Genomic DNA, 13,452 nt, shown 5'->3' on the forward strand with positions numbered 1-13,452 from the left:
CTCCCCGTGAGGCGAAGTGACAAGATCCCCAGACAGGTCATTCCGAGCAGACCCCTCCCTGTCCCATTTCGGCTTGCTGTCCCAGGAGATGGGGCGTTCACTGCCCCCGACTGGGAGGAATTTCCTCTGTCACGGAGCCTCTAGCCTGGGGCCCCCAGCAAACATGCTCCCCGATGATTCTCCTGTCCCACCCTGCTGGGATGCCCAGCCTGGGCAGTGCCCGAGATCTCTCCCTCTGTGCCCGGCAAGGCAGCACCCGGGCTCGGGGCGGGGGCCTGCAGGACCAAGTCCCTGTGCTGAGTGTGTTCTCAAGTGTGTGCCCCACTGGCCCTGCACGTTCCTGCTCAGAGCTGCAGGAGGTCCCCTGAGAGGAGTGGGGTCCCCTGGTACGTAGTCGCCCCACCACCACCTACAGCAAATGCTGTGACACCCTCACCCCCTCTGGCTTCTGTTGCCCCAAGCTGTGGGGTCCAGGTCCAAGCCAGGCTGAGGCCTCAGGAAGAAGAGGAGGGCACACACTTTCTCCAGGGTGGCTCCCTCGCAGCACCCCCACCTCGCCTGGGGCCACAGGGGCTGCCTGGAGGGCCAGGGCGATAGTACAGCAGTGTGGAGGGCGCTTGCCTTGCACACAGCCAACCCAGGTCAATCCCTGTCACCCCATGTGGTCCCCTGAGCACCGCCAGGAGTCATTCCTAAGCGCAGAGCCAGGAGTAAGCCCTGAGCACCGCCAGGCGTGACCCCAAAACAAAACAAAAACAAAGGCTGCCTTGATTGCTTCTGTCTTTACTGTGGCCAAAATGGGCCTGCCGGAGTCGGCGGGACCGGCCAGACACACAAGTGAGGGTGCTGTGGGGGCGGGAGTGATGAGCAGGTCGGGGGCTTGCCTGGCATGCAGCCAACCCAGGTTTGCTCCCTGGCACCCATTAGAATCCCCCGAGCACCACCAGCAGTCATTCCTGAGTGTAGAGCCGGGAGTAACCCCAGAGCACTACCCAGTGTGGCCCAAAAAACAAAAACAAAAACAGAGGAAGGGGAAGGAGAGGTGCTGCAGTGTGGGTGACCAGCGCAGGTGCAGGCTCGAGGAGGCTGGTTGGTGCCTGCTTAGGGGCCTGTTGCCCAAAAGCAGGGGGCGGGGGGGTTGGACAAGAAGTTGTGTTTTTGTGGGTTTAGGGGGGCTTAGGAGCCACACCGCTGTTGCTCAGGGATGTTGCTCAGGGATCGCTCCTGGTGGGGGTAGGGGGAGGGAGACCATGGGGGGGGGGTGGTCCTGGGGATCAAACTAAGGTCAGCGTGTTCAAGGCAAGTGCCCTCCTCTCTGCACTCTGACTCCCGCCCCTTCGCCGTGTCCCTGGAGGCCAGAGGTGGCAGGGGATGGGGACATGACAGTGAGGACAGGGGAGGACAGGACAAAGGTGTGAAGGTGTCTTGCCCTGGGGCCTGAGGCAGAGACCCAGGTCAAGGAGCTGAGATTCTCTTGAACCAAGGGCACCTAGCAGCAGGGGTCGAGTCCAGCCTTGACCCTCCCTTCAGCTCATCCCCACACACCTTTGAAATTCTTTTCTGGTCCGCAAGCCCCACCCAGAGCACAGTGGCCCTGCCCATCTGTGTCCCGGGCCCCACCCCTCCCGATGCTGGGCAGGCCCCTCACAGCGTCTCTTGCAGGGCCCTGGGTGCCCCTGGCCCCCCCACCCCCACATCCCTGCGGTCTGCCGGGAGGAAGCGGCCCCCCTCCCTCACAGTGACTCTGCGCTTCCTGCCCAGGCCTGGTCAGGAGGGGAGAGGTTTCCCGTTCGTACCGAACTTTCCCTGGCGTCGGCCAGACTGGGGTACAGCCACAGCCCCTCTTGCCCATGGAACCAGCTCTGGGTCCGGGGGTCCAGGTAACTAGCCAGGGTGGGTGAAGTTTCCAGCACCAGGTAGGATCTCCTGCTGGTCCTCGTTGGGGATGTGTGTACGTTGGAGACACACAGGTCTGCCTGGCTGATGAGGAGCAAGTGGCTTCTGATCCCCAGTCCAGGAAGGCCTTCTGGAGGTGGTGGCCGCTGAGCTAGGAGAAGGTAGCTGAGCCTGAGGCGTGGGGACGAGGTGGCTGGGGGTTGGGGAGCCCTCCAGCCACTGCACCAGTGTGGGTGTCTGTCAGCTGCAACCCATCCTGTGCGCCCTTAAGCCCCTCCCCTGCCCCTGTCAGGCATGCCTGGTCCCCTGGGATCGGGGAGGTGGGGACAGAGACTGGGAGTCTGAGGAAGCAGGTGGGGGCATGGAAGTGATGTCAGTCTGGACAGCATCCGCGGATGCTGACCTTGCAACTTCCTGTCCCCCCCTTTCTGTGACCCCACTGCCTCCAATCCCCACCGCCCATGTCCACCTGCGTGTCCCCCGAACCTCCACTGGCAGAAGGACCTGGGCTACCTGCAGCAATGGCTGAAGGCGTTTGTGGGCGCCTTCGAGAAGAGCATCTCTGTGTCCTCACTGGAGCCCCGCAGGTGAGGCTGGAGCCCAGGGGCCGGCCGGGTCAGGGCGGGGAGGTTGAGGGGTACTCAGGGGTCCCCGTGACTGCCCCCTGCCACCCCCAGGCCAGAGGAGACGGGGCCGGAGGTGCCGCCGCTGCCGCTGGACACGCTGCAGGTGCTGGCCCAGCAGCTGGCCACAGAGGAGCTGGAGCAGGTGCTGCTGCGGCTGAAGCTGTTCGTCATCCTCTGCAGGTGAGGCTTCCTGTCCCCCCAAAGTGGGCAGCGGAGGTCTGGGGGGGCAGCGGTGGGCGGGCCAGGGCCGAGTACCGGGCACTTTCCCATCGTTCCTTCCTCAGGAACCCCGAGAATGTGCAAGCAGGCTGGGGCCAGGTGCTGGGGCCCCGGGTGCTGGCGTTACTCACCCGAGTGGTGACCGAGGTGAGGCGGGGGTCCAGCATGGGGGGGAGGGGCGGGGAAGGGGCCCGGGAGGGGTGCCAGGATCCAGCTTACCTCTCTCCCCTGCCCGCCCCAGCTGAAGCAGCCCCCGGCCCCGCAGGAGGGTGTGGGGCCGCTGCTGGAGACGGTGGGCCTGCACGCCCTGCTTCTTTGTGAGGGGCTGTTTGACCCCTACCAGACCTGGAGGCGCCATCGCAGAGGGTGAGAGCCGACCCCTGGGGGAGCTGGACCGTGGGGGAGTGCAGAGGAGGGGCTCGGGGCTCCAGGGGGCTGGGGGGGCCTATGTGCAGGATCACCCAAGCAGGGTGAAGAGCCTGGCCTCATCTGGCGCCCCCCCTTCCCCCCCTTCCCCACCCCCCCAGGGAACTCATCAGCCTCAAGGAGAAGAGCAAATACAAGTTTCGTCCTGCGGCTCTGCCTGGAGAATTCAGCACCTTCTTCAGAGGTCGGCCCCGCCCCCCACCCGCGCCCCTACCCCGCAGCAGGACAGGACCCCCTCTAGTGGTGGCACACCAGGGGCTGGGAGGTGCCCAGGAATTTGAGGGGAGAGAAAGGGCATGTCTGGGCCAAAGGAGGAATTTCTCTTTTGGAGGCGGCTATCTCGTGGGGGGAGGGGCGTCAGTTTCCTTCCCCCTTTTTTTCTGTTACCTAGCACCTGTCCGATGAAGATCATTTTGTTTCTTTTTTTTAAAACCCCAAGCAACACTCTGGAGTTGAGGAGGGTTACGGGTTACTGACACTCAGCTCAGACAGTTCATTGCTTGGGTCGGGCCCGGTGGGTGGTGCTGGGTGTGACACAGAGACCTCCCACACTACACCAGGAGGTGTGGAGTCAGGGGGCCTTGAACTCGGGACCCTTGGCAGGTGAGACATGTGCTCCTCAGACCTGAGAGCCATCGCCCTGGCCTCTGTGCTTGGCTTTGTAGGTGGTTTACAGTGTGGCAGCAAATTGCTCGCTTTCACCTTTTCTTATAGTGGAGTGGTATTCCCTGATGTATGTGTCCTGTAGTTTCTTTGTCCAGCTATCGGTTCTCGGACACTGAGGTTGTTTCTAGATTTTGGCGACTGTGAATAGTGCTGCAATGAACATGTCTTTTCTGAATAGAGTTTTTTTGCTCTTGGGGTAGATGCCAAGAAGTGGAATTGCTGGGTCATATGAACCTACTTAGTATTCCCTGTAGCCTCAGCCGGCCTCTCCCCTCCCCAGGACACTGTGTCCAGGTGTCTCCACTCACTGCTGGAGGGACCCCAGGACACTGCTGACCCTCCTCTCCTCGGGCTGGGCAGGCCTGGGGAGCAGCGGCATGTTAAGAAGGGGAGCTCTATGGGGCTGGAGCAAGAGAACAGCGGGTAGGGCGTTTGTTTGCCTTATACGCAGCCGACCCAAGTTCGATTCCCAGCATCCCATATGGTCCCCCGAGCACTGCCAGGAGTAATTCCTGAGTGCATGATCCAGGAGTAACCCCTGTGCATTGCTGGATGTGACCCAAAATATAAAAAATAAAAAATAGAGAATGGGAGCTGTAGTACAGTTGATAAGGCATTTGCCTTGCATGCAGCCAATCCGGGTTCGATCCCCAGCATCCCATATGGTCCCCCGAGCACTGCCAGGAGTAATTCCTGAGTGTAGAGCCAGAAGTAACCCCTGTGCAACGCCGGGTATGAACATAAAAAGAAAAAAAAAAGGGGGGGGGAGAGTGTCCCTGGGGTGCACTGTGAGCTGCAGGCCTGGGGGAGGGGAGATGCCCCTGTGGAGTGCCCTGTCCACGTCCCCCTAGCCTGGGTGCTGTTCTGGAAACACTGGGCTTTGCCCGGTGTACCTGGGGTCAGATCATGCCCTCGTTTCCAAGGCAGCATCTTGTCTCCTGCAGCTCTCTCAGACCCCCCTGAAAGGCTGTCCCCCCAAGAGTGGGTCAATGACCCATCACGCCAGGGTCAAGCCAGTCCTGCCCCCACCCTGCACCTCCACGTAAGCTCTCTGCTCTCTGCTCCATGCTGGAGTGGGGCGGATTGGGTGGGGGAGCGCATTTGGGGGCTGGGAGCCCCAGCAGAAGCCCTGGGGGTTCAGGTCAGGACGGTACTGTGGGGGCCTGGGGTCCCAGAGTGGGGCCCCTCCAGCATTGCACCCTCACAGGACCCGGGATTCGCTTCTGAGAAACTGCAGTCCTGGTATCTGTGGGGAAGTGGGGGTAAGATGTGTCTCTCCAGAGACCCCCAGTTGGGGACCGATTAGGTTCTCGGGGTTTCAAGGAAGGCCTCTGTCTGTCTTCAAGCTTCCCAAGGAAGGGCTGTGTCACCTCTCAGATGCTCGCTTTAGAGCCATGATATATTTTATTATTTTATTATTATTTTTGTTTGTGGGGGGTCACACCAAATGCTCTGTGGGTTTACTCCTGGCTCTGTGCTCAGGAATCACTCCCCGCAGGGATCTGGAGATCTATCAGGTCCTGGGGATTGAACCCGGGTCAGCTGTGTGCGAGGCAAGCACCCTACCCACTTTACTGTTTCCCCGAATCCATCCATGATATGTTTTAGGTCCCCCCTCGGCACAGACCAGCTGAGGTCCCTCAGATGCTGTCCCCTGTCCCTGCGCCCTGGGGCCACGGACCCAGGCCTCGCCTTCGTGAGGCTGAGCGGTGCGGTTCTTCCCTGCAGACAGCCTGCACGATGCGGGGCGTTTGCCGCCGGCGCTGCTGCTGCGTCTCATCCACCTATTCTGCGCCATCCTCGCCGGGGGGAAGGTAGGCCTGCGGGTGCCGGGAGCCCAAGGGAGGCGGTTTGGGCCGTTCTGCCGGGTGAGTAGATGCTCACTACCCGTCTCTGCCCACACCCACAGGAGAACGGGCAGGTGGCCGTGAGTGCCGGCTCGGTGCAGGGCCTGCTGGATGTGGTGCGTGACTGGGGCCAGCGGCCAGCCCAGGATACCCACCTCCTCCCACTGGCACTGGAGGCCCTGGTGGGTTCAGTTCATGTGCTGCATGCCAGTCGGGCACCCCCTCGCGGCCCAGAACTGCGTGCCCTGCTCGAGGGTTACTTCCGTGTCCTCAATGCCGACTGGCCAACCGGACCGAACCCGGGCCGTGAAGAGTCCCTTGTTGCCCTGAGGGTCAGCATGCTCGGTGGGTCTGCGCGCCAGGAGAGGAACCTGGGTTGGCATACTTGGTGGTGGTGGGGGGGGGCTCTGTACGCCAGGAGGGGAGGCCGGGTTGGCACACTCGGGGGGTCTGCACACTGGGAGGTGGAGTGCATTGGGAAGACTGGACTGGACAGTGTGAGGGAAAAGGTTAAAGGTGGAAGGGATTTGTGTGTGTGTGTGTGTGTGTGTGGGGGGGGGGGGGTCACACCCAGGAATTACTCCTGACTGCACTCAGGAATGATGCCTGGCGGTGCTTGGAGGACCATATGGGATGACGGGGATCAAACCCGGGTCGGCTGCGTGCAAGGCAAATGCCTTCCCCGCTGTACTATCGCTCTGGCTCCAAGATTGAAGGGATTTTTTAAAAAAATTGTTGGGGCCACCAAACCTGATAGTGCTTGGAGCTACTCCTGGCTCTATGCGCAGGGGACACTCACAGTAGTGCTCAGGGGACCACGTGGGACTGGACATTAAGCCTGGACCTCTTGCATGCCAAGCATGTGCCTAGCCCTTGAAGCTAGCTGGGAGGGGAGGGCACCGGACGGGGCCTGACCCTTGCCCCTTCTGCAGACGCCATCCCCATGATGCTCGCCTGCGAGGACCGGCCAGTGCTCCAGGCCACCTTCCTCAGCAACAATTGCTTCGAGCATCTCACCCGTCTCATCCAGAACAGCAAGGTGGGCGCCGGTGGGGGGCTGGCTCCAGGGCGAGAGGGCCCTAAGTGTGTGGCTGCCCAGCTGTGCCACGCACACCTGGGCTGGATGGGCCGAGTGGCCCTGGGCTGGTGGGAGGAAGGGCCTGAGGCACGGTCCTGGGTCCGACTCCCTGCGGCCCCTGGGTCCCAGTCCCTGCAGCTCTGGATTCCCCCCCCCCCCCCCCGCCCCAACCAGGGTTGCTGTGCAAGGTCTCGGGGCTTGGCCCCTTGTTTCCCTTTTCTACAGCCCCAAGTAGGGGGCAGGCTTACTTGGAGGGGTGGAGCTGTGAGAGGCCAGTCTCTCCTGCATGCATGCACAGCTGCTCTGTCCCTCCCAGCTCCTGCTCTTCCTCTGGCCAGCAGGACACTCTCCTGGGGCGCACCCCTCTCTCTGGGCAGAGCCCTTGCAGCTGCCGCAGGTCCCGCTGTAACTCACCTCGTCTTCCTCTTCTCTCTCTGCCTCCTCCACCCCATGCCTCCCCCTTCCCACAGCTATACCTGCAGGCCCGGGCGCCCCCTGAGGGGGACAGTGACCTGGCTACCCGGTTACTGACCGAGCCCGATGTCCAGAAGGTACCGCCCTGGGGCTGCCTGGCTCCAGCCCCGCCTCCCTGGGCACCCACCCCTTTGGCTCCTTTCTGAGCCCTTTCTGCACCGGCAGGGGGATGAACATAGGGGCGGGTAGGCCTGGCACTGCCTCGCCAGGAGTGGTCCACACTGGCATACAATCATGGGGGGGCTGGTTTAGAGCCGGATGGAACCTTCGAAACCAGTGTCATGGGGAGTGGGAGGGACTGGGTCACTCGGGGAGGAAAACAGGCCCTGGGCCGCTTCTTCCCAGGGGTCTCGCACCTGCCCTGAGTAGGTTCCAGCATGCCCTGGGGTGCAGGGAAGCTACCAGTGCCAGTGGAGGCTGTGTCCCCCCACATGGCCATCTGCAGGAGGCAGCCTGGGGTGTGGGCACTCAGCTGTCCCCCAGGCGCCTGCGTCCATCCATCACTAGCAGCAGATGTGACAAGGGTGACCACCTCTTGCTTTTACAGATGAGGAAGCTGAGGCCTGGAGGGAGCAGAAAGCTTCCTACAGCCCTTGGGGGGGGCGGGGCGGGCAGAACCCGGAGCTCTCTGAGCCAAAGCATGGCCTGGCCACTGCTCACCAATTCTTTAGGGCCCCCTGAGCCCTCACCCACCAGGGGCTGCTGGTGGGCAGCCGGCCCTGAGTCTGGCCAGGGGGCTCTGTAGCTCCTGGATCAGGTAGAAGGGACAGGACAGGACTCAGGTCTCGAAGGTTCTTCTGGTTCTCACATGCTATGATTGACTGTCCCTGAACCCCCGACCCCCCACAATCATCCTGGGTGAGGGGCACTCACTGATCTGCCTGCACGTGGGATTGGCTGGGGTGGGGGTGAGCCGGACGAGGCCTGATGAGGTGGGGGGCTATGGTGAGCCCCCCTGCCCACCTGATGCGACCCTGTCCAGCCCTGGTTTCTGCCATGCCGCAGGCCCGCTCATAGTCGTTTGGGCCAGGAATAGAGGGCCCGGTGCCCAGTACCCCCTTGCCACGCTCCCAGGGCCCCAGCAGGCCCAGCTCCCTACCTGGTACCCCTGCTCCTGTGGGGGCCTCACTCGTGCCTCTGGCGCCTGCCTCTCCTGACGGCCCCTTCCTCCAACAAGGTCCTGGACCAGGACGCCGACGCCATTGCAGTGCATGTCATCCGGGTGCTGGCCTGCATCATGAGCGGCTCGCCTTCCGCCAAGGTGAGCGCGAGGATGGGGCAGCTGGCCGTCGGTCCCGGGGCTCGCCTGGCCGTGGCTGTTGGAACCACTGAGCTGGGGAGGGCACTGTCCTGCCCTCAGGGGTGACTGTGGTCATTGGTCCGTCCCGGGAGCTGGGGACCCAGGGTCAAGTTGGATGTAGGAGGAGACCTGGTCCACAGCCTTTGTTGGTTATTTTTCCATGGGGGGGACCTCTCCGAGTGCCACTCTACAGACCCTCCATCCAGGGGCGGAGGATCCAGCCTGACGGGTCTGTGTACAGGCCTGCGATGCCAGGCCACACTCCGTGGTGCTCAGGGCCTGGGTGGTGCCAGAGAGTAAACTCAGGGCCTCGAGCCCACAAAGTGTATGCTTCAGTCCTCTGAGGTGACCTTACACCCAAGTCCTGAGGGCCAGTGCTGCCCCGGGGTTCCCAAGGACTGCAGGTGTGCAGGGGCCCTCACCTGCTTGCCCACTCCCCTCCCTCTCCCCCCCCGCACCCGGCCCTATCGCACAGGAAGTGTTTAAGGAGCGCATCGGCTACTCTCACCTGCATGAGGTCCTGCAGAGCCACGGCCCCCCCACCCACCGGCTGCTGCAGGAGCTGCTCAACATGGTGAGGGCCCTGGGTGTCTGGGGTTCCATGGGCCTGGCCACGCAATGTCGGGATGGCATGGCCGGCCCACCTGTGTCAGCGTCATCGGGGGCCTAGAAGTCACTGCTGTTAGCAAGTCAGGGATCATCCTGGTAACATGCAGGCAGGGTTCAGGCCAGCAGGCCAGGAGCCAGGGCTCGGGAGTGAGGGGGCCCGGGTGGGCGAGCTCAGTGAGGGTCTGTCGTTAGTGGGGGCAGTCACCCACGTGACCCCCCCACACGCCCCTGAGCTCCAGCAAGGCTGCGAGCAGGTGGGCAGAGCTCGTGCTACCCCCGGGTGGTGGCCAGCACCCAGAGTGGCCTGCCCCTCGCCATCGACCTGGGAGCTACCCCCGCCTCTCTGCCCGTAGGCCGTGGAGGGTGACCACAGCACCTGTCCGCCGCCCCCAATCCGCAACGAACAGCCGGTGCTGGTGCTGACTCGGTGGCTGCCGGCCCTGCCCACGGCCGAGCTGCGGCTCTTCTTGGCGCAACGCCTCTGGTGGCTCTGTGACAGCTGCCCAGCCAGCCGTGCCACCTGTGTGCAGGCAGGCCTGGTGGGCTGCCTGCTGGAGACCCTGGGCACAGGTGCTGCCCTGGGCACCCGCTGCCAGGAGCAGCTGCTGGTGCTGCTGCAGGCCCTGGGCCGCGTGTCGCTCAGGCCCCTGGAGCTGCGTCGCCTGCTGCGCCCGCCACCAGGGCTGGAGTGCGGGGACGCCCGCCACGCCGGTGCCATCATCCGGGCATTATCAGGCATGGCCCGGCACCAGGGGCCTGCCCGCGCCCTGCGCTACTTTGACCTCACACCCAGCATGGCAGGGATCATGGTGCCCCCGGTGCAGCGGTGGCCGGGCCCGGGCTTCACCTTCCATGCCTGGCTCTGCCTGCACCCTGCAGCCACGGCACCTGGCCCGGCCCCCAGCAGGCCACTGCAGCGAAAGCAGCTGTACAGGTCAGTGTCTGCCCGGGGCCAGCCCAGGCAGGGACGGCAGGAGAGCGCCTGGGCATAACCGCCAGGACTTGTCCCCAGTTTCTTCACCAACAACGGCTCAGGGTTTGAGGCCTTCTTCACGGCAGCTGGGACCCTGGTGGTGGCCGTGTGTACCCGGAAGGAGTACCTGACCATGAGCTTGCCCGAAGTGTCCTTTGCTGACTCCACCTGGGTGAGCCTCTGTTGTCCTGTGGCAAGGGCAGGGGACAGTGTGTGTGCGTGCCTGTGTGCATGTGTGTGCCTGTGTGCATGCTTGTGTGTCTGCATGTGTGTGCAAGTATGTGTGTTTATGTATGCATATGTGTGCGCCTGTGTGTGTGTGCATATGTGTGTGTGTGTGCCTGTGTGTATGTGTGCGCGTGTGTGTGTGTGTGCAGTGGCAGGGGACGAGTCTCAGTCTCCCGCCTGATGGAGTGCCTTCCTTTCTAGCACTGTGTGGCCATTGTCCATGTACCTGGGCGCCGGCCCTTTAGCCAGAACCTGGTCCACGTCTACAAAGATGGCCACCTGGTCAAGACGGCGCCCCTGCGCTGCCCCTGCCTCAGTGAGGTGTGCCGGGCAGGGTTGGGCAGGACGCGGGGAGCTGGGGGACCGGGAGGAGGAGGGCAGGTGGGACCTGGAGCCCCTCCCCCACTCCCTTGGTATCCTCTGGAGTCTGGACAGGCGTGTGGGGGGTGGTCTCCGAAGTGCTGGTGCGGGTGGCAGCCCATGCTGTGCAGTGACCTGACCACAACCCCCCCGTTCCTGCCCCCACAGCCCTTCTCCTCCTGCTGCATCGGCTCCGCTGGGCACCGCACCACCACCACCACCACTGGGCTGCCCACACCACCAGTGCCCACCGCCCCGGCGCACTCTCACCCTTCCCTCACCCGCTCCCAGTCCGTCCCGGCCACCTCAGGGCTTGGCTGGGGGTCGGGGCTGGTGGCCCCCCTGCAGGAGGGCAACATCAGCTCCACCCTCGCGGGCACGCAGGACACGCGCTGGGGCAGCCCCACGTCCCTGGAGGGCGAGCTGGGGGCCGTGGCCATCTTCCACGAAGCCCTTCCTGCCACATCCCTGCGGGCGCTGTGCACCCTGGGTACGCAGCCCCTTCCCCAGCCCCCTGCCCCGTCACCCCAAGAGACGCCCAGGCCAGGAGCGGAGGGGGTGTCCGGGGCGGTGGCTGTGGGTGGGGCTTATCAGAGTCTCGGTCTGAAGCCCCGAGTCCCTCCCTAGGGCCCAATGAGACAGCCCCCTTCAAGCCCGAGGGTGAACTGCATGAGCTGGGCACCAAGCTGCTCCTCCATTACTCGCCTCAGGTACTTCGTGGGTCTGGGGCCCGTGGACTCAACCCCACTCCCTCCCCCAGCTCCCCTCCCTCTCAGGCACCCCTTCCTCCCTCTGACCCCTGCTGCCTGCTCAACACCCCCCCCCACCCCACCCGTCGTCTATCCCCAGGCCTGTAAGAACAACATCTGCCTGGACCTGTCCCCTGGCCACGGGCTAGACGGCCGCCTGACAGGCCACAGGGTGGAGACGTGGGACGTGAAGGTGGGTGTGCAGGCCCATGTGTGCCCCCCACCCACCCACCCAGGCCACGCCATGGGCGGGGGGTCTGCAGAGAATGCCTGGGGCCTCCCTCGCGCCCTCACCGCTGTGCCCGTCTCCAGGATGTGGTGAGCTGTGTGGGGGGCATGGGGGCCCTGATGCCGCTGCTGGAGCAAGTGGCTGCGCAGCCCCAGGAGGCCGAGGCGGGCCCCACGGAAACCCATGACCTGGTGGGGCCCGAGCTGACTTCTGGCCACAACAGCTCCGGCCTGCTGCTCCCGCTGGGCAAGTCCTCAGGTCAGTCTCCAGGGAGCCCGGGCCCGGGCTGGGGCTGCGGCAGCCTTGGCCTGCTGGGAGGCCGGGGACCCCCAGAGTCGCTGACGGCTTCTGCTCCTCCCGGCAGAGGAGCGGATGGAGAGGAACGCGGTGGCCGCCTTCCTGCTGATGCTGCGGAACTTCCTGCAGGGCCACACCGTCAACCAGGACAGTCTGGTGCAGTGCCAGGGGCCGGCCGTCCTCGGTGCCCTCCTGCGCAAGGTGGGGCCTGTGGGAGAGCCAGGGGGTGCCCGAACCCTCCCCTCCCCCCCCACAGTCGGGGAATCTCCTGAGGGGGTAGCATTTGAGTGGGGCTTTGAAAGCCAGGCCAGAGGGGTATCGGGGCGGGTCCAGGGGATGTACCTGCATGGTCTGGAGTAGACCGGGAGCTCGCCTGCAGAGGCTGCAGCGCCCGGAGCCACCGCACAGTGGGGAGGGCACTGGCCTTGCACAGGGCATCCCATACAGTCCCCCCTACCCGGGGTGATTCCTGAGTGCAGAGCCAGGAGTAACGCCTGAACACTGCTGGCTATGCTCCCCAAACAAAACATAGCAGAGAGCCCCTGCAGGTTGTGAGCTGCTGAATGTCTGTCTGTCCATCTGCTTGGGCCAGGCAGCGCAAGGCGGGTCAACAGCAGGACCCTGCCAGGGTACCACAGCTCCTTGCTCCTCTGCAGGTGCCCAGCTGGGCCATGGACATGAACGTGCTCATGTCCGCCCAGCTGCTGATGGAGCAGGTGGCCGCTGAGGGCAGTGGGCCCCTCCTCTACCTGCTTTACCAGCACCTGCTCTTCAACTTCCATCTCTGGACCCCCAGTGACTTTGCTGTGCGCCTGGGTATGGACGGGGCTGGGGTGTGGACGTGCCACCGGGCAGGTGGGAGGTAGAGGCGAGAGCTGGAGAGGCAGCCGTCCCACGGTGGGGGATCTGCGGGGATATACTGGAGCATTTGCGGGACCTCGGCACTGCCCTGAAGGGCGTATACCAGGGGCACGGCCTGCCCTGGAGGCTGGGAGGGGGCCTGAGCCACCTGCTGATACCCGTCCAGGCCACATCCAGTACATGTCCAGCATCATGCATGAGCACAGGCAGAAGTTGCGGAAGAAGTACGGGGTCCAGTTCATCCTGGACGCCCTGCACAGCCACTACAGGTGAGGCGGGGTGCGGGGAGTCGGGGGCTGATGTGGTGACCTCTGGCCTCAGTGCCTAGCTCACCTGCCCACTGTCCCTTGTCCTGCCCCTGCCTGCCCCGGCCTGCTTGTGTGTGCTGCTGGGGTGCGCCCAGCCCGTCGTGCGAGCGCCCCCTTGCGGCCGACGACCTGCGCACCATGCAGACGTCGCTCCTGGGGCCGGCCTACGAGTTCCTAGTTCGGAACCCCGCAGCCGAGGACATGCAGGTCCTGCTGAACTTCCTGGCTGCTTCAGGTGATGATGGCCAGGTAGGCACCACGTGGGTGATGGTGAGCCTCGGGCGAGGGGTGGCCCTGGGTCCCGTG

The 13,452-nt window shown here is 64.1% G+C and overlaps 1 protein-coding gene across 3 annotated transcripts in view; it reads left to right on the top strand.

Annotated features, from left to right (window-relative positions):
- Window positions 1–13,452, top strand: part of NBEAL2 (neurobeachin like 2) — a 28,490-nt gene that overhangs the window by 3,443 nt on the left and 11,595 nt on the right. Inside the window, exons 2-23 of one of the 3 annotated variants that reach the window (XM_055136489.1) lie at window positions 2,395–2,483; window positions 2,574–2,702; window positions 2,807–2,888; window positions 2,983–3,107; window positions 3,269–3,351; window positions 5,562–5,647; window positions 5,743–6,025; window positions 6,613–6,719; window positions 7,229–7,309; window positions 8,410–8,493; window positions 9,008–9,106; window positions 9,495–10,075; window positions 10,154–10,286; window positions 10,544–10,663; window positions 10,871–11,192; window positions 11,330–11,412; window positions 11,552–11,644; window positions 11,764–11,938; window positions 12,045–12,178; window positions 12,634–12,793; window positions 13,005–13,107; window positions 13,242–13,395. In XM_055136489.1, the coding sequence (XP_054992464.1) occupies window positions 2,395–2,483; window positions 2,574–2,702; window positions 2,807–2,888; window positions 2,983–3,107; window positions 3,269–3,351; window positions 5,562–5,647; window positions 5,743–6,025; window positions 6,613–6,719; window positions 7,229–7,309; window positions 8,410–8,493; window positions 9,008–9,106; window positions 9,495–10,075; window positions 10,154–10,286; window positions 10,544–10,663; window positions 10,871–11,192; window positions 11,330–11,412; window positions 11,552–11,644; window positions 11,764–11,938; window positions 12,045–12,178; window positions 12,634–12,793; window positions 13,005–13,107; window positions 13,242–13,395 (3,306 nt within the window). The remainder of the gene's footprint in view (window positions 1–2,394; window positions 2,484–2,573; window positions 2,703–2,806; window positions 2,889–2,982; window positions 3,108–3,268; window positions 3,352–5,561; window positions 5,648–5,742; window positions 6,026–6,612; window positions 6,720–7,228; window positions 7,310–8,409; window positions 8,494–9,007; window positions 9,107–9,494; window positions 10,076–10,153; window positions 10,287–10,543; window positions 10,664–10,870; window positions 11,193–11,329; window positions 11,413–11,551; window positions 11,645–11,763; window positions 11,939–12,044; window positions 12,179–12,633; window positions 12,794–13,004; window positions 13,108–13,241; window positions 13,396–13,452) is intronic. The other 2 variants (XM_055136490.1, XM_055136491.1) reach the window with 2 other exon arrangements.

This window comes from Sorex araneus, chromosome 4 (genome assembly GCF_027595985.1).
Source record: "Sorex araneus isolate mSorAra2 chromosome 4, mSorAra2.pri, whole genome shotgun sequence".
Classification (NCBI taxonomy): domain Eukaryota; kingdom Metazoa; phylum Chordata; class Mammalia; order Eulipotyphla; family Soricidae; genus Sorex; species Sorex araneus.